The sequence below is a fragment of the Leucopleurus acutus genome (genome assembly GCF_964270905.1).
Source record: "Leucopleurus acutus genome assembly, chromosome: 15".
Taxonomy (NCBI): domain Eukaryota; kingdom Metazoa; phylum Chordata; class Mammalia; order Artiodactyla; family Delphinidae; genus Leucopleurus; species Leucopleurus acutus.
In genome coordinates, this window is record NC_139157.1 from 77,462,594 (window position 1) to 77,490,453 (window position 27,860).

Below are 27,860 nucleotides of genomic sequence, written 5' to 3' on the forward strand. Positions count from 1 at the left end.
AAATACTTACTTGGATCATTTAGGTCTGACAGGCTTGTTTTCCTCTCTTTCAGGCTTGTGATTTTGGCTACTTTTGCCCTAGGTAAAATGACTTTCCCATTAGTCTGTAAATTATTCTGTCCACTATCATCACAACTCACAATAATATCAACTGGAACCTTTCCCACACTGTTGCCATAAAACTTCTTGGCTGGTACTGTTGTGTTTTGTGACTTCTGTCCTCCAGAATTCTGATGAATTGATGTTCTTAATAATCCAGTAGATTCATTCAAAGTTACAGCTTGTCTGCAATTTCTTTGCAAATCCTTAGGAAAAGGAATACCACAACTTTGGCATTTGGTCTGGTTTTCTTTTTCTTTTCCACATTTTGGACAATATCCACACTGTTTAGAAACCTTAAATTCCAAAAAATAAAAAATAAGGAAAGAAACAAAAGACTTTGGCATTTTATTTCAACATCATGGAACAACAACAACCGTAATCTCAAAATTAAATCTCCTACTTCCCATCATCATCACTATGGCTACCACAAAACCCTGAATGTTATTTGAGATTTAGCATCAGAATGCTGGAAGGAATGTTCAAACCATCTAGTCCAGCAGTCTTCAAATTGGACTATGTATATTCCTCAAGGGTTACATAAAGATTTTCTAAGGCATACAGGACATATATAATCTCAAGGGAATCAACATCTAGATCCTCAATTCACACATGTAACCTTTCCAAAAACTGAGTTGATTATGCTTCTCATGTCAAAGCACCACCTGCCACAATTGTTCTTCTCATACTTAAAAGCAAAAAAAAAAAAAAAGAACACTAAACCCATCTTCCATTTGAAATATTACAAGGGTGCACTGCCTTGCAGTATAAAAATCACCAAACCAAGCAGGATAATTTTAAATGTTGGAAAAATGAAATCAATTCTAAGTTCTGATTAACAAAAACTTTTACAAGATATTTATTTCTAAGACAGTACTTCAAAAATATTTTAAGGAAGGCCTAATCTAGGCCTCTTACAATTGTTATATCATTAAAAAATGTTTTTTGACAGTAGAGTGTCATGTAATTTTGAAGCATATAACATAGAAGGAGTTCAAGGTACTTGGTGATATTACTGTAATAAAACTCTTTCCATACTCATGTACCTATTTATGTGAACAAGGTTCTGTAGCACTTATGTCTATAAGAAGGAAAATAAATATACAAATAATGCAAATGGTTGACCATGTCCTACTGTACCAGAAAGGGAAACCCATAAACAACAGAGCAGTCCCTATCTACATACTACACTCTAATCCTCTAAAAAATTATCTAAACCCCATTATTTTCATGATGAGCATAGACATATTTCCACCTCTAGCTAGGTTTAAAAAATATCATGGTATACTCAAAAAAGTTTAAATACGTTCATTTATGTGGGAGCTAGACCCCCATTTGCCACAGTGGGGATCAGCTATGTATGAGCTAACTCTGCCTTTTAAGAATCGAGGATATGATCAAGCTGGGTTCAGCCTGTCTCCAATACTTTATTGTCTATAATAAAGGACATATTTCAGTAAAAAGAACCCCATGGAAAAGCAATACTTTCACATATTTTCTTTTATAAAATTGATACAGAAACAGAAAAAACACTTCTCTACTATTAAAATTTTTAATATTAAAATATAGAAGGAAATATATCATGAGCTATTATCATATGCCTTCCATCAGCTAAGAAACATGTATCTTAGAACTGTTTGCAACAATTAGGAGTAAAATGCAGATCAGCTGAACCAAACATGATATTAAATTTTTCATGATAAAAACTAGAGATTAAGAATTTTATCAACCTAGTGACCTAAAAACTAGAATCTCAATAATGCTCAATTACTTTTAGTAAAGTAGTAAATTTTCCTAACAATTGTATGTTAAGTATAATTTCTTTTGGGAAACAAAGATTAATTAAAGTGTCATTTCCTCCCTTTTGGTCAGTGGAAGACTTACAAAATAAAATAAATCCAAATTACATATCACATAGTTATCTGCCAGTCTCTACACAATAATAACCAACTATACTTAATAAGAAAGAGCCTGCCTTTGATGAGACACCACTGAGATAATGTCATACTGTGTAAATATTCTGAACTTTTTATAGTCTCATTAAATACCAAAGACCTTGTTTTCTTACAAGCAGTACATAGTGTGAAATTTCACAGACTACACATGGAAAGAAAAACCACTAATCTTATTCAAGAATTTAAAGTTACGTACAGGATGGCACCAATCTATTCTTTATCTCCACTAAGAAAAGCATAAGTAGCATGGGAGTAAACATAAAAAGGAAGAAAATATATATTAGATGTTAAAAAAAAAATTCTGAGGTTTTTAGCTTGCATGCCTAATGGAGAAAGGATGATGTGTCTGGGAAGGAGCTTTCTTCCTCTCTCCTCCTTTCCCTGGGTCAAGCAGTGGGCCAAGCACTGTGGGGAAGGCCAGTATGTCCCAAGCCGACCTTAGGCTGGCATGTCAGAGGACTGGGCACGTAAAAAGCACCAGAGCAGATAAGTAAATACACTGGAGACGATGGGAGACAGGTTTCTCACTGTCAGAGAAGGCAGTTACAAACATGCAACATACAAAAGGCTAAAGTAAACACTGTGGTGTTAGACTAGAAATGGAATTGTCAATGTAAACTCGTAGATTTTAATAAGTACTGAATATTAACACATACGCACACAAATATTTCCTAGTTCAGTCGCTGAGAGGGCCTATAAATGTGACACCCAGTAGCAATGAGCACAACTATTGCCCAAATATCTTCCCTCCACTTATAGAAACAATGGCTCCTTGGGAGAAATGCATGACTAGGGCTGATGCAGAGAAAATACAAAGAAGTCTAGACCATCTGGTTATACCATAAAGTAAGTACTCAAATAATGATGGCAATATGTCAAAAAGAAACAGTAGCCAGCTTGAAGAACTTTCCATGGGCCAAGTCTGGGACAGTTTGAGCATCAAAACGAACAATGATAGTTATGGAGTATAACCGTTTTGTGTAAAATAAGAATCTATGTGTCTAAGCTGATAAAAACAGAAAAATATATAAGTAAACGTGGGATAAGAAAAAACTCTTATTAATAAATGAGTATAGGGACTTTCCTGGTGGCGCAGTGGTTAAGAATCTGCCTGCCAATGCAGGAGACCCAGGTTCAAGCTCTGGTCTGGGAAGATCCCACATGCCGTGGAGCAACTAAGCCCGTGTGCCACAACTACTGAACCCATGATCTAGAGCTGGCAAGCCACAACTACTGAGCCTGTGCTGCAACTACTGAAGCCCACATGCTGCAACTACTGAAGCCCGTTGTGCCTAGAGCCCGTGCTCCACAACAGGAGAAGCCACGGCAATGAGAAGCCCACTCGCCACAACTAGAGAAAGCCCATCCACAGCAACAAAGTCCCAACGCAGCCAGAAATAAATAAGTAAAATAAATAAATGAGTATAGAAATATCTATTAAAAATACCTACTAAAATACCGGGAAAAATCTAGAAGAGTACATCTTAAAAGTGAGTAATGTGAAAATCAACATTATATACTTCCCGATATGATGCAATAAGATCATAGCATCACTTCTGAGGATTCTTGAAAAATGTATAAATCATGATGAACCATTAGACAAACCCAACTTGAGGTACAAAGTAAGAGGCCTATATTCCTTACAAATATCAAGGTTATTAACGAGAAGGGAATATCAAGGAATTATTCCAGATTAAAGAAGACTGAAGATCATGACAACTAAATGTACATGATCCTGAACTGGATCCTGTTCCCATAAAGGACACTGGTTAGGGAAAATCTGAGTGAAGTTTGTGGATTAGATGATAATTTTGGATCCATGTTAATTAAAAATATTTGACAGTTGTACTCTGGTTATATAGGAGAATTTTTTTTTTTTTTAAGGAAACACACACTAAAGTATTATATAGTAAATGGGCATTCTGCCTTACTTATACTCAAATGGTACAGAAAAATACACACACACACACACACACAAAGGAAGGCAGAGTGAGGGAGAACAATAAAGCAAATGTGGAAAACTGGGGAATTAAATGGAATAATATGTGGATACTTATCATTTTTTCTATAAATTTAAACTTATTTCTAAAAACTTCTGATTGAGAGCAATCATTTGAAGTATGCTGCAGGGAGGTACTTACAAATTCTTTTCAGAAAGATATACATTCTGGATTTTTGATAATTGAAAAATGATCTAGTGAAGGCAGAAAAGTTTGCCTAAATAACTTTTCTAGTTCTCTTCCAGTCCTATTCAAAAGGTCACCTAGAATTTAATAAATACTAAAAATAATATTAATAAAAATACCAATTGATTAGCAACAAAGAATAATTTCTCTACCCACCTCTAAATCAGTTAAACATTTTTTGGAAGCAGGAGACAGAGAATGTGGGGTAGACTGACATGTACTACTGTGACGTTTCTGTGCAACTTTCCTTTTAATTTCAGAATCCAGGTGTGATTCAGACTCTTCTGTTTTTTTCATTATACGATCTAAAGGAAGGGGGAAAAAAAAGTACTGCAATTAAACTTTATAAATTCCTCATGATCTTTTGCTATGAAAAAATACTAACTTATATTATCAAATTATGTTTTAGTTAAAATAAACTAATGTTTAAATATGTACAATAAAGAAAAACAGAACTTTAGGTCAGAGCCAGTGGCCATCTCCTGGTTGCTCCTGCCTTTTCTTTACCAGGATCTCTCTGCCAGCCCCCAAACTGTGGACCATTTTCATCAAGTGTACCAATATTCTCTTCAGCTTATTCTGTGTAACTAAGGCAGAAGAGCACTTCCTGCACTGAATCTCTCTCTCTCTCTCTCACACACACATACACACACATTTTTTTCTCCCCTAAGTTGGTTACTCTTCTTAGATTGGTAATGAGAAAAATTTGAATTCAAACATTGGGTACAACTGTTTAGATAAAGGAAACTAAACTAATTCTCGATTTAATGGTTTTTTAAATTTAAGACACACACAAGAGAATTTTCTTCATTATTTTTCAATGTAAATTCAATCATTTTCATTTCTAATTAATTCATAATTCGAATTTTTAAATGATTTAACGAACGCCAAACAGAACAATTTAAACTTTATTACAATCTGACTTCATCAGCAAAGAAAACTGAACACGTTTCTAAAACAAAAGTTAATGAATCTACAAACTAAAATACTCTACCTGCAAAATTCCAAGTTTGTTAAATACTTCCGTTTTCCTATCTTTTACATCCTCTTATCTTCTGATTTTTTTTAAATAAGGAGATCATCTACACATAAAAATTAGCATTATCTTTCTGAGCTTGGTATACAATACTGTCTTAAGAAACCCATGCAATTACTCTGGTTTAGTGCAATCACAGAGTCCCACTGAGTGACTCCACCTTCCCATCCATCGTCCAGTCTGAACACCTTTATTTTCCTGGACACCAAAGCTAGAAATCTGAGTAAGCGTTGACTTGTCCTTGTGTCTCCTTTCTCACAGTCAAGTGAATTCTACTAACAGCTCTTGAACTCATTCCTTCCTCTCCAACTCCACTGCCACTATATTTCAGATGCTTAACTCCTACCTAAAATGATCTCCCTCACTCCAATTTTGCTTGCTTCAAATCCTTCTCCCCTACTGCCAAGGTCATCTTTCAAATATGATTCTACCATTCTAATGCTTAAAATCTTTCAATGATTCCATTAGCTAAGGAAAAAAGTCTAAACCCCGTATCCTGCCAAGCAGAAGGCTGCACTGATGTTCCAGTCTTAATTCCAAAAATACTATACCTCAAATACGTGCATTTCTCCAGGATGTTTTCTTTCACCCTCTTATATATATGCTGTTCTCTTCACAAGCAAAGCCCTCCCTACTTATCTAGTAAATTCAAACTATTCTTTGTTACGAAGCTACCTCTATCCCACATGAAGCATGATGAAGCAAATAACTCAGAGCTTCCACAGCACTTTACCCATACTTCTGTTAGTACTCATTTTATTTTAAGCTAATTATTTGCACTGATCTGTTTCCTCTCATTATACTGTCAGCTCTGGAAGAGCAGAAATCATGTTTTAGTCACCTGTTTTCTCAGAGTTTAGAAACTGTACAAGGCAGGGGCTGAAAAAGTGTTTACTGGATTAATGAATCACATCAGAAAAGACTATATGACACATTCAAAAAAGATGAAATCACATGGTTGAAAGGAAGGGATGTTAGTACTATGTCACCTCGGAAAATGTCTTAACTCTGTCACACAGAGAAACTGATACAGTCGCAGATCTAGAAACATAAGGATTCAGCTAGGGAGAGGAAAGGAAAGCTGCTCCCAAGAATACCTGAGGTTACAGACCAGCTGCTCCAGTCAAAGCACCTAGCTGTTAGCTATATTCCTATGAAGGCTAACTTACTTTGTTAGATGGACTGGATATAAAAAGCAGTTTCCATACAAATGAGTATTAAAGAACTAGAATGTGGCACTAAGTAAAAAAGGAGGCAGACAAGATTTGGAATTCAGAAAATACACATTGGTTGTGTGTGGAATACACAACCAATTATTGGCATAATTTAATTTACAGAGACAGCTGTCTTAAAACATGGGTTTTTTTTTTTTCTCCTCCAACTTTTCTTGGTCTTGCTAATTAAATTTTTGTACGTACACAAGAGAGCTTTTTCCTTTTAAACGTATTTTAGGAATCTTTGTAATCCCCACAATATCACTGCAAATCATTTTGCTCAAGTATGTCTCTATATCATTTTCCTGCCAGGCCCTACTCAGAGACTGACATTTTAAAAACTATTATCATTTCAATCCTGATCATATACTCACACTCTTCTCTCCACTACAGCTATCTCATCATGTCTATGTCACATTTCTCTCTATCTCTTAACACAATTAACAAGGCGGGAAACAAGGGGTCCAAGCCCTGAGAGAAACTGAAAATTTTTATTGATAATAGAGAAAAAATATGTACCACATCTTCTTTATCTATTCCTCTCTCAATGGACATTTAGGTTGCTTCCACGTCCTGGCTATTGTAAATAGCGCTGCAATGAACATTAGGGTACACGTATCTTTTCGAATTGTGGTTTTCTGAGGGTATATGCCCAGGAGTGGGATTGCTGGATCACGTGGTAGCTCTATTTTTAGTTTTTTAAGGAATCTCCATACTGTTCTCCACAGTGGCTATACTAATTTACATTCCCACCAACAGTGTAGAAAGGTTTCTTTTTCTTCACACCCTCTCCAGCATTTATTGTTCGTAGATTTTTTTTGATGATGGCCACCTCATTGTACTTCTCTAATAATTAGTGATGTTAGCATCTTTTCATGTGCTTTTTGGCCATCTGTATGTTTTGGTCTTCTTTGGAGAAATGTCTATTTAGATATTCTGCCCATTTTCTGATTGGGTTGTTTGTTTTTTTGTTACTGAGCTTCATGAGCTGTTTGTATATTTTGGAGATTAATCCCTTGTCGGTCGCTTCATTGGCAAATATTTTCTCCCATTCTGTGGGTTGTTTTTTCGTTTTGTTTATTGTTTCCTTTGCTGTGCAAAAGCTTTTAAGTTTAATTAAGTCCCATTTGTTTTTGTTTTTGTTTTCATTACTTTAGGAGGTGGATCGAAAAAGATCTTGCTGCGATTTATGTCAAAGAATGTTCTCCCTATGTTTTCCTCAAAGAGTCTTATAGTACCGAGCCTTACATTTAGGTCTTTAATGCATTTTGAGTTTATTTTTGTGTATGGTGTTAAAGAATGTTCCAATTTCATTTTTTTACATGTAGCTGTCCAGTTTTCCTAGCACCATTTATTGAAAGAGACTTGTCTTTCCTCCATTGTATAGTCTTGCCTCCTTCGTTGTAGATTAGTTGACTGTAGGTGTGTGGGTTTATCTCTGGGCTTTCTATCCTGTTCCATTGATCTATATATCTGTTTTTGTGCCAGTACGATACTGCTTTGATGACTGCAGCTTTGTAGTATAGTCTGAAGTCAAGGAGCCTGATTCCTCCAGCTCCATTTTTCTTTCTCAAGATTGCTTTGACCATTCAGGGTCTTTTGTGTTTCCATACAAATTTTAAGATTTTTTTGTTCTAGTTTTGTGAAAAATGCCACTGGTAATTTGACAGGGATTGCATGAATCTGTAGTTTGCCTTGGGTAGTATAGTCTTTTTTTTTTTTTTTTGCGGTATGTGGGCCTCTCACTGTTGTGGCCTCTCCTGTTGCGGAGAACAGGCTCCGGACGCACAGGCTCAGCGGCCATGGCTCACGGGCCTAGCCGCTCCGTGGCATGTGGGACCTTCCCAGACCGGGGCGCGAACCCGTGTCCCCTGCATCGGGCAGGTGGACTCTCAACGACTGCGCCACCAGGGAAGCCCATGTATAGTCATTTTTGACAACAATGATTCTTCCAATCCAAGAACATGGTATATCTTTCCATCTGTTTGTGTCATCTTCGATTTCTTTCATCAACGTCTTATAGTTTTTGGAGTACAGGCCTTTTGTCTCCTTAGGCAGGTTTATTCCTAGGTGTTTTATTCTTTTTGTTGCAATGGTAAATGAGATTGTTTCTTTACTTTCTCTTTCTTATATTTCATTGTTAGTGTACAGAAATGCAACAGATTTCTGTGTGTTAATTTTGTATCCTGCAACTTAACCAAATTCATTAATGAGCTCTAGTAGTTTTTTGTAGCATCTTTAGGATTTTCTATGTATAGATACATGCACTTCAATGTGGATAGCAGCACTATTTACAATAGCCAAGACATGGAAGCAACCTAAGTGTCTACTGACAGATGAACGGATAAAGGAGATGTGGTACATATATACAATGGAATATTACTCAGACATAAAAAGGAATGAAATAATGTTATTTGCAGCAACACGGATGGACCTAGAGATTGTCATATTGAATGAAGTAAGTCAGACACAGAAAGACAAATATCATATGATAACGCTTATATGTGGAATCTAAAAAGATGGTACAGATGAAATTATTTACAAAACAGAAATAGAGTCACAGATATAGAAAACAATCTTATGGTTACTAGAGGGGCAGGGGGAGGGTTAAATTGGGAGATTGGGACTGACAAATATACCCTACTATACACAAAATAGATAACAAAAAACAAACAAAAAACCAAAAAAACCACAGAACCAATATATAAAGTACCCAAAGAGCTAATGTTAAATAAGCTAATGCTATGAATTGGCTCACTAATTACTTCGAGAAAATTAATTTTGGAGAAATTAATTTTGAGAAATCAGGTAAAAAGGAAATTGCTTTCCCAACTTAAAGGTTTATACCCCCTAAGATGGCATTTTAAATATTGCCTTCAACGTTGTACTTAATCCTCATTTATGGCCTAAAAATCCCAACCCTGTAATCATTTCGTGGGCTCAATTAAATAATGTTCTAGCAATCAGTAATCTCAGATTTCTGCACCTGCACCTCACCTGAAAATATAAAATGTTCATACTGAACACCTAATGTTCATATGTTCCCCCAAAGCTTATTTTACAACAGTTTATATATACCAGTATACCCTTCTTCATTGAATTTACATCTGTAATATGGAAGCTCTTCTGTATCACTGTGTTATTACAAAATGATTTTAAGAGGTTTTTAGATTTTTAAGAAAATAAATTTTGGCACCAAAAACGGGAAAAAAAAAAAAGATAATAGAGAAAAACGATTTTAAAATCTTGACCTCCTAAATCAAGATTATCTATAAGGAACTAAAGGAAAGAGACAAAAAATGCAAAGAATATTATAAGCATGCACAGAGTGAGTAAACAGGAGGTCAATCTGTAGAGAGGAGAGGATAACCAAAGAGAAACAAAAGATTTTTCTCCTGTATGGACTCTCTGATGAATGAGAAGATGTGAATGCTGACTGAAGCCCTTCCCACACTGTTCACATTTATAGGGTTTCTCTGCAGTATGTACTCTTTGGTGAGTGTGAAGTTTGGAACTCTTGCTGAAGCCCTTCCCACATTCATGACAAGTATAGGGCTCCCCCCTCCGCCCCCGTATGGACCCTCTGATGAATGCGAAGATCTGAGCTGTGACTAAAGTCCTTCCCACAGTCGTCACATTTGTAAGGCTTCTCTCCTGTGTGCACCCTCTAACGGATTTGAAGATTTGAGTGCTGGGTAAAGCCCTTACCACAGTCATCACATTTATAGGACTTTTCTTCCGTGTGGACTAACTGATGAATTCGAAGATCTGAACTCTGACTGAAGCCCTTACCACACTCATCACACTTACATGGTTCTTCTCCTGTGTGGACTCTCTGATGAACGTTAAGTACTGAACTCCGACTAAAACTCTTACCACGCTGATCACACTTAAAAGGCTTCCCTCCTATATGAAGCCTCTGGTGAATGTGAAGTAATGAATTTCTACTGAGGTCCTTATCAAAAAAAGAAAATGCAAAGAATGACATTAATTAGACGTTTTAAGATGAAACTTCTGAAACCAACGTGATGTGGAAGTATGGCAAATGACTGACAGTGTATGGGAAACTAGAGTAGATCTACAAAGAGACAATAAGCATAAATAAGTTAATGTCAATGTCAGGATTAAGAAATTCCTTTGGGATTCTATCTTCCATGGAAAGAGAAAAACACCTGAGAAGATTATGACAATTCATGTGAAAATTAACTAGCTTCAAATTATAGCCAGAAACATAATATGGCAAAAGATTTAAAACCTGACTGGTCCAGGAATGGCAAATGCCTAACAACAAGAGGCTCATGGAAGTTTTAGCAGCTAACTGATCATGGAAGTCATTTTTGCTAAACTGTGCCAAACCCTCAACAAAGTACTCCAGGGAGGTACTTGAGATGAAACCTATGTGACACTCTTGCTTTCACTGAATGCCCCTTTCTGGGGATGAGAAGGTGAATACTGAGTGTTTACCCAAGACCACACAAAACAAACACCAAGATTAACACGAGACACCATAAAGCTCCTGGCAGAGAACACAGGCAAAGCATTCTCCGACATAAATAGTACCAATGTTTTCTTAGGTCAGTCTCCCAAGGCAATAGAAGTAAAAGCAAAAAGAAACAAATGGGACCTAATCAAACTTAGAAGCTTTTGCACAGCAAAGGAAACCATCAACAAAATAAAAAGACAACCTATGGACGGGGAGAAAATATTTTCAAATGATGCAACCAACAAGGGCTTAATTTCCAAAATATACAAACAGCACATATGACTCAATAACGAAAAAAACCAAACAATCCAATCAAAAACCAGGCAGAGGACAAAGACATTTCTCCAAAGAAGTTATACAGATGGCCAATAGGCACATGAAAAGATGCTCAACATCACGAATTATCAGAGAAATGCAAATCAAAACTACAATGAGGAATCACTGTTCACCAGTCAGAATGGCCATCATTAAGAAGTCCACAAACAAGAAATGATGGAGAGGGTGTGGAGAAAAGGGAACCCTCCTTCACTGTTGGTGGAAATATAAATTGGTGCAGCCACTATGGAGAACAGTATGGAGGTTCCTTAAAAAACTAAAAATAGAATTACCATATGACCCAGCAATCCCATTCCTGGGCATATATCCAGAGGAAACTCTCATTCAAAAAGATACATGCACCCCAATGTTCACAGCACCACTATTTACAACAGCCAAGACACGGAAGCAACCTAAATGTCCATCAACAGATGAATGTATAAAGAAGATTGATATGTGTGTATACACACACACACACACACACACACACACACACTGGAATACTACTTCCCCATAAAAAAAGAATGAAATAACCTCATTTGCAGTAACATGGATGGACCTAGAGATTATCATACTAAGACAAAACAAATATCATATGATATCACTTATATATGTGGAATCTAAAATATAATACAAATGCACTTATTAAAAAAACAAAACAAAAAACAGAAACAGATTCACAGACAGAGAAAACAGATTTATGGTTACCAAAGAGGAAAGTGGGGAAGGGATAAATTAGGAGTTTGGGATTAGCAGATACAAAGTACTATATATAAAATAGATAAACAACAAGACAAGGCCCTATTACAGGGCACAGAGAACTATATTCAATATCTTATAATAACTTATAATGGAAAAAATATGAAAAAGAATATATATTTATAACTGAATCACTTTGCTGTACACCAGACACTAACACAACAGTTGTAAATCAACTATATACGTCAATGAAAAAAAAAAAAAGATTGGGATATTTCCTGCTGGATTTTCTAGCTCAATGTCTTTTTAATATACCACACTATTTCCAGATACGCAGCAAAGGTAAGAATATGGAAGATATTATGAGACAAGTAAAAGTGATTAATAGGTTGGATCTTTAGAATAAATTTTAAAACCTAAACTTAAAAAAAAATGTCCTCCATAAAAAGAACATTTATAGTAGCTTTACTCATAATCTTAAAACAAACAAACAAACAAAAAACCCCTGGATGGGCTTCCCTGGTGGCGCAGCGGTTGAGAGTCCGCCTGCCGATGCAGGGGACATGGGTTTGTGTCCCGGTCCGGGAAGACCCCACATGCCGCGGAGCAGCTGGGCCCGTGAGCCATGGCCGCTGAGCCTGCGCGTCCGGAGCCTGTGCTCCGCAACGGGAGAGGCCACAGCAGTGAGAGGCCCCCGTACTGCAAAAACAAAAAAACCCTGGAAACAACTCAGGTGTCCATCATCAGGAGAATGATAAGCAAACTGATACAGCCATACAATGGAACACTAAAGTAACAAATTACTAATGCATGCAACAACATGGGTGAATCTCAAAAAAACTATCCAGAGTGAAAAGACTTACAACAAAGAGTACACATTGTATTATTCCACTTATATGAAAATAGTTACCTTTGAAGGGGCAGGGATGAGGAGTAACTGAAAGGAACATGAGGGAACTTTCTGTAGTGATGATATCATTTGTACTATGTCTTCCCAGGGCTTTGGGTTAGTAAGGTATGTGTACTTGTCAAAATGTACTTAACTGTACACTTATGACTTGTGCATTTCATTGTATGTAAATTTTATTTCAAAAGAGAAAAAGAAAACTAAAACATATATTGAACTCTAGATAATGATATGCCTGCTGAAGTGTTTAGGAGTAAACTGTACTGGTGTCTGTAACTTACTTAAAATACATTGGAAAAAAATAAGATGTTTATATATAAATGGATGATTAGATACACGGATATGTGATAAAGTTAAGTATAGAAAAGTGTTAACTGTAGAATCTATGTAGTAGATATATGTGTATTCACTGTGAAAGTCTTTCAACTTTTTGGTATCTTTGAAAATTTTCATAATAGAAGTCGGAGGTGGGGTGGGGCAAGGACAGCCCTTAACTTTTTTGTTTGAAAATTTAGTCGTGATATTACTAATCTGCCGGAAACTATATACCTCAAGGATAGTTAGAACACAAACAACTATCTTTATTATGGTTATTTATTTGCTTTTAAGTTATTTCTATCATCTGTCAAAAGAGAAAGACTAATTAGAAAAACAGCTGGTTTTCTCCATCGTGTAGCTGTTACTATGACTGGTTTTCAGTATAGAATAAAATGGCAGTCATATATCACATTCTCATTACAACCTCCTTAAAAATCACTTTTGTCTATGCGAAATATGTGATAAACAGGCAAAGGAGACAACAGGCAGACATGAATAAAAGAAGAAATCCAAATGGCCACTGAACACATAAAATGCTTCGTCAGTAATGAGGAAATTTTTAAAAAACCAAATACTACCTCCCTGTCAGCCTGGCAAAGCCTGAAGGATAGTAATATCTACTGTCACTGAAGAGCATGTGAGAAAACAGGCATACTCAGATCCTGCTTGCTGGGAGCTGACACCCTTTACAGAAAGCATTTTGGCAGTAATATATCAGAAGTCTTTAAAATGTGCATAAACTTTGTCCTTATAATTTTATTTCTAGGGATTTGACCTAAGTAAATAATAGATAAAATACATAATATGAGCTAAATTATTAATAATATATATAATATCAAAACATTAAAAACCTAAATTATGGTACAGAAATATAGTGGGTCACTATGCATTCATGAAAAAAATGACCACAGAGACTTGGCTATATTAACTTGTCAAGTCCACTATATATAAATTCATCTATTTGATTCTTAAACTTCCCTTAATTGTGTTTTTCATTCTGGTTTTCTTCTGATATTCCAATATCTTTTAATGAGAGTATAGAAACCGGATAATAATGTAACAAAGTAAGAAGCAAGTTACAGAACAGTAAACATAGTATAAACGCATTTAAAAAAAAAAAAAGGGTATATATGCATAGAAGTCTAGCAAGTTATATGTTAAAGTACCAGGAGAAGATACCCTGACTGGTTAAGAGTGAGCGGATATTTTTCTTCTGCACGAGTTAAATAGTGCTAAGTCAGGTGATTTAGGTTGAAATCATAATGTAATTACATTAAGAATATAATTAAATGTTCACTCAGAGACAGTATATAACGTCTATTAATTCTCTGACAAGAACACAAAGAACAGACTGGAAAACAAAAAGGAAGTTTAAGAAATGAATGAATAGAGAAAAAAATAAGAGATCTTAATTTATAGTTATATGTTGTTATTTTACATACTTAGAAAAAATATAAAAAGAACACCAAACAAAAAAGCAATAGGATATCTGATCTATCCAAAAATTATACTTAATAGTTTACAAGCTTTAATTTAATCCTAGAGAACTGCTTATCAATGCTCGTTAGCTTAGTGCTAATAAATGGCTATAATTCATATTAAGCGCCTCTTAAATGCAAAATAAAGGAGAAAAACAATAATAAAGGAAGTTACTTTAAGTGTTAAGAACTATAAAAAGACAGTGATTTCTTTTTAGGAGAAAATTATTCCAGGTGCTATGCCAGTAACTATTGATCCTGGGGTTTGAAATCTCACCATTTTAAAAACTAACTCTGGGCTTCCCTGGTGGTGCAGTGGTTGAGAATCTGCCTGCCGATGCAGGGGACACGGGTTTGAGCCCTGGTCTGGGAAGATCCCACATGCCGCGGAGCAACTGGGCCCGTGAGCCACAGCTACTGAGCCCGAGCGTCTGGAGCTTGTGCTCCGCAGCAAGAGAGGCCGCCACAGTGAGAGGCCCGCGCACCGCGATTAACAGTGGCCCCCGCTCGCCACAACTAGAGAAAGCCCTCGCACAGAAACGAAGACCCAACACAGCCAAAAATAAATAACTATCTCCAAAGGAAATCCTAAAATAAAATGCAATCTTTATGCAACAATATATGCAATATTGTTATAGCACTGTCATTCATACTATACCCAAGTATACGTGTACCTACCTAACACAAAGCAGCTGTAGTTTACAAGCTAAATATACCAATATCCCTTTCCCAAAGTTTACAAATATTACCTGTCCACATGATTGTGTGTGTGTGTATATATATTTTGGGTTGGCCAAAAAGTTCATTCGTTTTTTCCATAGGATGCCTCTAGTAGCTTAGTTGTCTTTAAATTCATTTGAAACAATATTGTTAGACTGTGTTGTGACAGCTGTCATATCAGTGTGCGTTTAAAAAAAACATCAAAATTGGTGAATTTTTGTGTGGCCATTTTAATATTGAAGATGGAAGAAAAATGCAACATTTTTGGCACATTATGCTTTATTATTTCAAGAAAGGTTAAAAACGCAAATGAAACGAAAAAAAGATTTGTGCAATGTATGGGGAAGGTGCTGCGATTGAGCGAATGTGTCAAAAGTGGTTTGTGAAGTTTCGTGCTGGAGATTTCTTGCTGGACGATGCTCCACAGTCAGGTAGACCACTTGAGGTTGATAGCAATCAAATCGAGACATTAATTGAGATCAATCAACATTATACCATGCGAGAGATAGCCAACATACTCAAAATATCCAAATCAAGAGTTGAAAATCATTGGCACCAGCCTGGTTATGTTAATTGCTTTGATGTTTGGGATCCACAGAAGTTAAGCGGAAGAAACCTTGAGCGTATTTCTCCATATGATTCTTGTAACGAAAACGTTCCATTTTTAAAACAAATCGTGACGGGCTATGAAAAGTGGGTACTGTACACTAATGTGGAATGGAAGAGATCATGGGGCAAGTGAAATGACGCACCACCAACCACACCAAAGGCAAGTCTTCATCCAAAGAAGGTGATGTTCTGTATATGGCGGGATTGGAAGGGAGTCCCCTATTATGGGCTCCTTCTGGAAAACCAAACGATTAATTCTAACAAGTACTGCTCCCAATTAGACCAACTGAAAGCAGCACTCAACGACAAGCATCCGGAATTAGTCAACAGAAAACGCATGATCTTCCATCAGGATAACGCAAGACCGCATGTTCCTCTGATGACCAGGCAAAAGCTGTTACAGCTTGGCTGGAAAGTTCTGATTCATCCGCCACATTCACCAGACATTGCACCTTTGTATTTACATTTATTTTGGCCTTTACAAAATTCTCTTAATGGAAAAAATTTCCATTCTCCGGAAGACTGTAAAAGGCAACTGGTACAGTTCTTTGTTCGAAAAGATAAAAAGTTTTGGGAACATGGAATTATGAAGTTGCCTGAAAAATGGCAGAAGGTAGTGGAACAAAAGGGTGAATACATTGTTCAATAAAGTTCTTGGTGAAAATGAAAAATGTGTCTTTTATTTTTGCTTAAAAACCAAAGAAACTTTTTGGCCAACCCTATATATATATATAGATATAGATAGATAGATAGATACACATATATACACACACACACACATATATATAACATATATATGTTATATGTATATGTATATGTGTGTATATATATGTATGTGTATATATATATATGTATGTAAGTATGTATTTACACACACACTTTATTATGAGTCCACAGGCATAAACTGAATAGGTAAGTAAAGGAGACGGTACAGCTCTTTCCTACAAAAGAATTTCAATTAATAAATGTAAAAGAAATGAAGAAAACAGAAAATTACCATTAGATAAACACCAAGTAATAATTGTTGCCAGCAAGATCCACCAATAGATGCAAAATCAGTGGGTGCAATTTTGAGGAAAAAGAGGGTATCTGCATAGTGTCAGAGTATCTCTCCCAAGATCTTTATTAAGTACAAAGGGAAAAAAAATAATTCTACAGTGGAGAAACCCAGCAGAAACCACCTAACCAAGGTATCATGTTTAACATCACCAGCAGTAAGACAAATCAACATCATACAACCCCTGATATAATGTGTAGAAAAAGACACAACATCACTTTCATGAAAGTCTTGCCAAAAATGCATAGCCTCAATCTAATCATAAGATAACATCATATAAACTTCCAAACAGAAAGGCATTCTATGAAGTAACTGTCCATTACTCTTCAAAATTGTCAAGGAAACTTAGGAGATGTGACAAACAAATGCAATGTAAGATCCCAAACTAGATCTTAGAACAGAAAAAAGTTACCAGTGAAAAACTGGTGAAATGAGACCAAGGTCTGTTGCTTAGTTAAGAATGTTATACCAATGCCAATTTCTTAGTTTTGTAAATGTACCATGATTGTAACATGTTAACATTAGGAGCAGCTGGGTAAAGGGTAAATGAGTCCTATTTTAATAACTTTTCAGTAGTCTAAAATGATTTTAAAATAAAAAGTTTTTCTTAAAAAAAGGTTATTCTTATCTACTTAATGAATATTATTGAATAAACAAAAAATTTTTCAAAAAAGTCTGGGGCTGATTGGTATCTAAAACCATATAATGGGCCAAATCACTTAACTTACTGAAATGCATCTGTGTAAAGGGAATGATAATAGTACTTATTGTGCAGTTCTTCCCTGAGGATTAGGAGTAAGTTTCTTTCTGATCTAAGGAGAAAACAGTAAAGCACAGTGGTTAAGAGAATGCATGGCCTTTAGCATTAAACAGACCTGGATTCCAATACTAGTCTGTGTCCTTGAGCAAGTTGTGTAATCCCTCCGAGCCTCAATTTCCTCCTCTGTACAAAATGTAGGTAAAGTTGAATTTAGCTTATTGAGATCTTGGGTAGGGAGCCACGATAAAAACAAATAATGAATGTAAAGCAACTGACTCAGCATCTAGGGCAGATTAAGAATTCAATAAAGGTTTAAGGTATGAATGTTAAAGAGGCTAATCATTATTACTACACTTAATAAACTTAGTGAACAGAACTATGCATTGTGAAGTATAATAATTCACATTCATAACTGCAAAGTTGTTAAGAAAGGATGAAGCTAAGCTTGGAATATACTCTTTATAAAATAGGATATGTTCAATATATGCATAAAAGATTTTCACCCAAACTAAAAGAAAACTATAGGTGCTTCAAAAAAAAAAAAAAAAAACAGAAACAACAAACTGCTGGCAGTCAGGAAAACCTAGCTGCTATCTATCTATTTATGCTGCGCCGGGTCTTAGTTGCAGCATGCAGGATCTTTAGTTGTGGCATGCAGACTTCTTAGTTGCGGCACGTGGACTCTTAGTTGCGGCATGTGAGCTCTTTAGTTGTGGCATGCATGCGGGATCTAGTTCCCCAACCAGGGATTGAACCTGGGCCCCTGCACTGGGAGCACGGAGTCTTACCCACTGGAGCTGCTTAAAATCACTAGACTTTGGATAATAAGAGCCCCTAGTGCTATTTAAATAAGCAAAGTCCTATGGGATTAAGAGATACAAACTACTATTCGTAAAATATACAAGCAACAAGGATATATTCCATAGCACAGGGAATTACAGCCATTATCTTGTAATAACTTAATAAAGAATAACCTGTAAAAATACTGAATCACAATGCTGTACATCTGAAACTAATATAATATTGTAAATCAACTATAATATTTTTAAAAAGTCAAAAAATAAATAAATAAACAAGCAAAGGTCTGGGACAAACAAGATGGACACACAGATTAAGAATCTGTATTCTAGATAATGAACATCAATTTGATGGTGAAACATTTTTCATAAATGCTGTCTGCTCTTATTTTTGCTTAATATATCACTGTATTAAAAATTATTTCAATGCAAATATAAACTTCTACTTACAATAATTTTCCAACATCTACTATTAGCACAGTTTTATCAGGTATGGGCTCTTTTTAATTCAATGCCTAATGTATTCTAAATTTTAGGATCAAAACCATTTTAATCAAGAAAATCACATAATGTAAGATTATAACAAAGAGCAACAAAACACAATTTTGAAGCTATAACCCATCTAGAGTTAATATTTGGATCCTGAGTTTAACAACAATGCTAATATAATCAAAAAAATTTCCAACTATAATCACCTGAATGTGCACTCCTTGAATCATTCCCCAATGATTTCAGGTCACAATTATAATAAATAAATTCTCAAATCAATTATAAAAAAATGGGTCTATATATTCCTATTATACCTGGTAATATTCTAAAACTGGTACCATATTCCTATTCTACCTTCCTTACAACTACTCAAAACCCTTCACAGGTGTAACAAAAAAAACTGCACACTTACCAACACCTTGGGGCCGACTTAACCTTACAGGATTACTTTCAAATTTTTGGACATGAGGTGGATATTCTTTCCTAGAAAAGGAAATTTATATAGTTTCAGTCTAAAAGAAAAATATATTTTTAAAATGAAAAAGTAGAGGGAATACTTAAAAAATGTTTACCAAAAGCAAATCATAGCTTGTCATATAAAAAGTGGTACTATAAAATAGTAACACTATATTACCCAAATATAGTAAACCTTAATGCACTATAAGATCCTTAAGGGCAGTGACTATATTTTATTTAAACTGTCAATCTATGAAAGCTGACAGCAGGCAGTCTTTCAAACAAATATTTAATAAATAAATACAAGTATTTTGTCCTTTCAAAGTACTCACTTTGGAAAGTTATATATTTATTCCCCCAATACACAAAACTTTAGAATTTTTCTTTTGGAACTGCCTTCATAATCTGTTTAAAAAAACTTAAAAAAAAACTCCTAATATTTCATTGTCACATGCATTTTTGGAATAAAAAAAGTTAGTCAGCTTATAATAAATACTCAACTTGCCCAATTTTGCTGTAAATGTTTCTAGTTTAAAGATCAATGAATAAAGAATAAAGAGTGAATAAGATCTTGTCCTTGAGGATAATTCCAAAAGCAGTACAAAAAATGTTGTGTACAAAACTAGAAATCATGAAATAAATATTTTAGTCTTATAATATGACTACATTATGGGGGTATAATTATACTTTAAAAAATATATTACATTGTCAGACTTCACACCTAACCAATTTTCAGAATTCTGAACAGGAATCCTTAGTAAATAAGGATCCTAAAATAGTATAGAAGTCCAAATATACAATAGTTTGGGAGAAAAGCAAGAATCCTATAGCTAATTGTGGGATAAAAGCATTAAAGGAGGAGGTTTGCAAAAAATGCAATAAACCAGGGAGCTACAATAGCTACCTTCCCATCCTAAACAAAAGCTTCTAAAAATATTTCCATTTTATTTAACGGGGGAATTAAAGGAGGTTATTCTGTTATTTGTAAATGCATTCACCCGAGTGATCAATACTTATCACAGGGCAATATAATTAATTAATTAAACAAAAATCCTAAAGGAATTTTCCTGTAAGGATTTCATATTCTTATATTGTAAAAGTCAGAGCACCTAAATTGAAAACAAAATATGAAAATGACACAAGAAGAAAATAATAAGAGTAGTGATAGTAGTGTATATGTGACAGTAGTTAGCAAATAGTGAGCATCATGTGCCAGGTACTGTTCTAAGTGCTTTGTATCTAATAATTACTTTAATCTTCACAATAACCTTATAAAGTATATACTATTGTTAGTACTTTACAGATGAGGAAACTGAGGCACAATGAGGTTAATTAACTTGCCCATGGTCACACAACTATTAAATACCAACATCAGAATCTGAATCTTGGCAAACTGCACCAATATTGATGAGTAATGGTGTTTTCACCATTTCAATTATTATTACTGAGCAGCATTTGGTACAACTGGGTAATTTCCACACTGTCAAAATTTTAAGATTCGTGAGGATACGAGTTGTGAAGATGAGAATTTGCCTTAGAGATAGTGGTACTAGTGTTATTAAAAATAAGGTAGGTTTTCAGCTCCTAACTACATTTAGCTTTGAATAAAATGCATGTTTTTATATACTACACATGCTCACACTAAAAATGATATGAGTCTTATCTTTAAAACAAACAATTTTTTAATCTCTAATTTTTATAACTCTACACTGGAAAAGTAAAGATACCAACTATAAAAGGCAACCGAGTCAATAAATCTGAAGCAAAATACGATGATACAATTATATTAAACTACAAAACCTCTATGCATTATATATTTTTAAAACAGTGGACAACAGAAACAGTAGGTATTCTTAAATACTAAGGATTATCAACAAGCAAAATAATTTGACAGAGTGGTCACAAAATCTGAAATACATGTTTTGGATTTTTGTCTGCTTAATTACTTATTCTGGGGTATGCTATAAACACAGGTTTATTCAGTAATAACTGGCATAAATCACTGGAGGCAACATATCATAGATGTGCAGGGATTTCTGAAAATGCTGCACTAATTCACACTGCTCTTTGCTGTTTGACACAGTGCACTGAACCATGCACTGCTGATGAGGAACAAACAATGCACTGAATATATCATGTAACATCCATGACCTATCATTATCGTAATGTAATGCTAAAAATTATGCATATCTGCCAACATTTCCAAACCTTATGGCCATTCTGTATCTAATATTTACTACATCTTTCCCTATACAGACAGAGCAGATTGTTTTAAAAAATGTATTATAATGAGTAAATTACAGAAATAAAAGCATACCTTAAGTTTAATACAAGAATACAAGAATTTCAGAATAAAAGTAGTATTTGTTTAATAAGGGAATTAAAAGAACTTTCTAGCTATAATCTTGTGTTCTTTAAAACTTAGTTTTTAAAAGAAACTTTGTTAGGTAATCAAAAATGAAATTTCATGTTAATTTCTTAATTTGAGAGTTCCATCACTCTACAGACACTAAAATTTCAAACTCCAAACTACTATGATGCTTAAGGCTAGAATTTAATTTCCTGGTGGATTTTCTTTCCTACCTCAAACCAAGCAGAAACAGAGAAGTGTCCCTATCTTCTGTCTTCTACCAAGCGGGAGCATTTTTTTTGCTTCTGAGGGCTTGTGTTCTGCATAGAAGTTTTAGAGAAAACCTCACTTCATGGACCCAGCGTTTTTACAAGCTGCATAAAGTGAACTGGAGAGTTTTTTCCTTCTGTGCAGAACTCTTTAAATAACATGAGACTCCTTATTAAAGGTTAGACAGGCTTCAGACCTTTTTTTTTAAATAAACTTTATTTTAGAATAATTTGATTTGCTGAAGACTTGAAAAGACAATTCAGAATTCTCTTATATCCCTTATCCAGTTTTTCTTAACGTTAACACCTTCATTACCCTCATACATATGTCAAAAAAAGAAATCAACATTTGTACACTGCTATTAACTAAATGCCAGGCTTTATTTGAACTTCGCCAGCTATTCCACTAATATCCTTTGTTTGTTCCAGAATCCAATCTAGGATCCACCGCATTTAGTCATCATGTCTCCTTAGTCTCTTTTTTGTTTCCCAGACTGTTTTGTTTCCCACTGTTTTTCATGACCTTGACACTTTGGAAGAGACTGGTTAGTTATTTTGTAGAATGCCCCACAATGTGGGTTTGTCTGATGTTTTTCTCATGATTATACTGAAGTTGTAGGTTTGGTGGACAGTGCCCATCTCATCACATCATATCAGGGGTTACATGGTATCGATGATTTACATCACTAGTGAGGTTATCCTTGATCATCTGGCTAAAGTAGTGTTTGCCAGGTTTCTCCACTCCAAAGTTATTTTCCCTTTCAACATTCTATTTGGAAGCAAGTCCAATCAGTCCAGCCCACAAAAGGGGCAGGGGTAGTTAAATTCTACTTCCTGAAGAGGAAACTATCTACACATATTATTTGGAATTCTTCTGTATAAACACCTGTTTCCCCCAATTCATTTTATGCAGCTTATAAAAACCCCAGGATAGTTCAATAAATAAATCACTTATTCAATCATTTATACCAGTATGACTCATGAATATTTATTTTATACTTTAGGTTATAATCCAATTGTTTCAGTTTTGGCCCTTGGGAGCTCTTTCAGTTGGCTCCTGTGTTCCTTTCATGTGACCTCATTCTTTTTTTTTTTTTAATTCTGATAAAACATACATAAAATTTACAGAAATATGGAATGCTTTGCCAATCTGCATGTCGTCCTCATACAAGGGCCATGAAAATCTCTGTATCGTTCCAATTTTAGTATATGTGCTGCTGAAGCAAGTACCCCTTTGTTTTTTGAATGCCTGTTTGGATTCTGATACTACAAGATACTCTATGATCATTTTGTGTTTTCCCTAACCCATCCCTAGAATCAGCCGTTTCTCCATGTTCCTTTTATTAGAGTGGTATTAGAAACCAGGATCTGAGTGCTGCTTTTTTTTTTTAAGTTGGTTTTGAAACTCATTTTATAAATCGTTCCATTGCTCGAACTGATCTCAAAAGATGTAAATTCCTATAAAATAAATTAAATGTGTTCATTTTTCATGAAAATGCATTATCCAAATTCATGTTTAAACTGTAACCTAATTTTTGAAGAGATGTATTAAAATCTCCCGAAGTAGTACTCTAACCAAGAACGCCTTGCATTTTAGATATTTTAGGGGAGCTTTACACAGCTCGTTGTTACTTACACTCTCACGAGTGTCTCCATTATAAAATGTGCTCCGTTATACTATTTAGTGCTTCTAATCCTTAATTCTATTTCATTTTTTGCTAAAATTCTACTCATGCTTTCCTTTTGTTCGCATTTCTTTTGAGTCTAAGACTCAAGAGACCCCTTTACTTACAAATTGTTATTTTATAAGTATCTGATTCTGGTAAACAACATGATATAGCTGGGTTTAATTCAACCAGTTTTCTCTTATTAAATATATTCGACCTGCTCACAATCATTATTGCATCTGATAAACTTCATGTTTTCCTTTCATCTTACTGTATTAGTTGTTTCTTATATTTGTTTATTGTCACTCTTTTCCCCTATTTTTACTGATTTGCACAATTACCTTTCATTTGTTTTTCCTCCCCTGGTTAATTTAACAAATAGTTACCTTCCCTCTCTCAACCCTTATTTCAACTGCATATTTTGTTCATCAACATGTTCTCAAGATTCCAACTATTTCCTCAAACAAGATATTCTACTGCATCATCTCTAAGGGGATAAGATCTTTAAAATCCTTTTACTTCCCCATCCTACCCCATTCAGTCCCCCTTCCAAAAAAAAAAAGGCCTTAAGATACCTTTTACTTCTGCCCTTCTACCTCTCCAATTCCTAGATTTTGCTGAGATGGTTTTGAATAGTCAAAGATTATTACTGATTTTCTTTTGTAGCATATCTCTATTTGGTAAGTAAATCACGCTTAGCCTTAACTGAATGCCACTGACTTAAGTTTTTAATTGTGCCAAATTATAAATCATATACAAAAGATTATTTTTTTAAATCTCAAAGATTTATCAGGTAATAATAACACTTCCCTACCTAAAATGACCTGAAAGCTTCTAGTGAGTGCACCACATAAAACCCAAACTCTTCAGATCATCTTACAGAAAGCCTTTTATGATCTAGGGGCCCTAGCTGACCTTAACCAAACCCACCCCGCAGTCCTTCTTTCTGTTCTTTGAACATGCCAAACTCACTCCAGCATTAATATCTTAGCACCACCTCTTCCCTATGTGGAAAAGCCATCTCTATGATCACTGTATGGCTGACTGCTGCTCATTCAGTCCTTGCTTAAATGTTAGCTTCATAGTTGAGTGTCTCTCTGAACATCTAAAGAAACCATACTGTCACTCTATACCACATCATCCAATTATACTTTTTTACACAGAACTTATTTTTTGGTGTTTTACTTGTTCATTATCAGTTTTTGCCCATCAAAATGTAAACTACACGAGAGCAGAGATCTTGCTTTGTTCATCACTGTATCCTTATACCTATAACACAGCAGGCACTTGATAAATATTTGGAAGTAATAAATGTGTATAACTAAGAGGCAGTACGTAAGTAGAAGTGTATTTACCAGGTCAAATAATTGTACAATCATGCTGAACAAGGGTGGTAATGTCAAAACTGAACCACTGGCCACCATGCAGAGCCACCATAAAGTAATTCAAAATATTAGCCTATGTGCAAATACCATAATTCAGGCACTGTAAACTAAACATTTATTGATTAGACAGGGTAGCTGGAAATTGAATATACTTGGAATCTCTAGTCTGTTTACTGCTCTACTTTCTAGGCTTTTTTCCAATGTTTCCATATCCAATCACTGTTTTCTTCACAGTATGCTTTATTATGTGGTAAGGCATGTCATTCTTCTCTTCCCCCACTCATTCTTCTTTTTATAAAGTAAGTCTCATCTCTTACTCTTCTCAAATATTTACTCTCCTAAATAAACTTTAGAATCAATTGGCCAAATTTCCTAAAATAACAAAGTCAGCAAGATTTCTGACTAAAATTGCATTAAGTTTATTTTAAGGAGCACTGATATCAAACAACCAACCAGGAACCTAATATATGCCTCAGATCAGGTTCTTTAGATATATTTATAAAGGATCTACACATCATTAATTTTATTACTGAATATTTAATTTTAGTTGCTACTGTGAAGGAAATTTTGGTCTTTCCAATATATACCACAATTGATCAGAGTGAATAAAAAATTATTAACATTATTAGTCTTGTACTCTATCATCTTGCTATACTCTTATTATATCTAAGGTTTCAGTTGACTCTCATAATTCTAAGGGAGGCAGTACCATCTGAATATAATTTTATTTTCAGGTACCTTGAGACACCAATTTATAATGCTAATATAAATTGGTACGACCTGTCTGCAAAACAATTTCGCAATACCTATCAAGAGCATTAAAAACATCTGTAACCTAGCCCAAAGAATCCTTTCCCAGAGATTTATCTTAGGAGATGCACTTAGAGATTTACATGCAAAGTTGTTCATCAATGTGTCATATACCAGGGGTCCCCAAGCCCCGGGCCTCGGCTGGTCCGCGGCCTGTTAGGAACCGGGCCGCACAGCAGGAGGGGAGAGGTGGGTGAGAGAGCGAGGCTTCGTCTGCCGCTGCCCATCGTGCTCGCATTACTGCCTGAACCATCCGCTGCCCCCGCTTCCATGGAAAAATTGTCTTCCATGAAACCGGTCCCTGGTACCAAAAAGGTTGGGGACCGCTGTCATATACAACAGTGAAAAACAACAAGAAATGGACTAATGGGTAAATAAATTATGTATATCTGCCGGACAAGCTATTACGTAATCATTACAAATCATTTTTAGAAGCCAACTTAACAGGGAAAAAGGCTAGGACATACTGTTAGGTGAAAACTCAAAATATGCAGCTGTACTTTTATTATGACTGCATGTATTAGGTATATTTAAAAGTACACAGGAAAAAGAAAATTGGAAAGAAATGCATGAAGATACTAATGTAATTTTCGATGAGCTTTTTAAAAATTATAAAATCTTTCATTGTAATACTTGTCTTTTCAATACCCCCTTTTAAGTTAAATTTCTAGTGTTTCATATATGTCTTTTATTGTATTCTTTTCCCTTTGTATCTTTTTGTTTCAAAATTCTCTACGATACGCACATATTTATAATAAAAATATTAAAAAAATTTTTTAATTTGAAAATTACTATGTGCTTCAGTTTCATAATAGTTCAACTGTCTTTATCTAAGGAGAAAAAAAAAAGTTCTAATACCAGATTAAATATTCTAGGTTGCTGGTGCTACCACGTACACGATATTCACAAGCCAACTGTCCAAGAGTCAGAAAAGAATTCAAGTCATTCAAGTTGTCAAAGTCACCCACAACAAAGAAAAATGGCAGCAAATTTTTTAAGTTTGCAAGCTCTGGACCTTAATATCGTTGTTTAATTTTTATTCCAGCTTGGTTTTAAACCTAAAATATACCTCATTGTGCCCAGTATACAGTACAAAGGGAAAAAACCTGGAAAAGATTAACCTTCCACAACTACCTAACTTTTGTTTATTAGATAAACCATCCTCTTTTAAAGAAATCATTTAGTTCAGAGATTTACAGTCCTTCATGTGTTAAGGGATAAAGATAAAAGATTTTCTATTACTTTTCAAAGGTCAGAAAAAAAGATGTGGCTTTGTTCATAAGGGAGGAAAAATGGCTTACGTAAAAAAATTTACAAAGTAAAATCTACTGACACAAAAGTTCTTCTCAGTTTATCTCTGACAAAGATAAAATAATTTTAGGTGAGATTCCAAAGGATTAATGGGCTAAATTGAACCTAAGCTGAATAAAGCACTCCAGTGTATTCATCATAACATATATTATAAATAGATGCTGCTTCACGCCTAGCCCCTGGCGGTAATGTTGGTACAAAAAGACAAAGAATTTCAGCACCTTTTATTACAGAAATTTCAAACTTTACAGTGTATATGTCAGTTTCAAATAATTATCTCATAACAGAACAAATCTCTGTTCTTCACAAATCTCCTTTAAAACTGGACAAATATCATTATTCCCATTTTAGAGTAAGTTATGTGCCTACTGGTAATGCTGGTTACTTAATTCTACATCTCTGACTTCTATTCCAGTATTATTCCAACAGGAATATAAGCTCCAAGAGAGTAGGGATTTTTGTCTGCTCCTAGAAGAGTGCCTGGCACATA

General features: G+C 34.9%; 1 protein-coding gene across 5 annotated transcripts in view; it reads right to left on the bottom strand.

Moving 5' to 3' along the window:
- The window catches only part of SENP6 (SUMO specific peptidase 6), a 102,719-nt gene that overhangs the window by 38,204 nt on the left and 36,655 nt on the right, over window positions 1–27,860 (bottom strand). For all 5 annotated transcript variants that reach the window (XM_082855313.1, XM_082855309.1, XM_082855312.1 and 2 more), the window contains 3 exons: window positions 19,535–19,605; window positions 4,397–4,545; window positions 11–395 (listed from right to left, as the gene is read on the bottom strand). In XM_082855313.1, coding sequence (XP_082711439.1) covers window positions 11–395; window positions 4,397–4,545; window positions 19,535–19,605 — 605 coding nt within the window. The remainder of the gene's footprint in view (window positions 1–10; window positions 396–4,396; window positions 4,546–19,534; window positions 19,606–27,860) is intronic.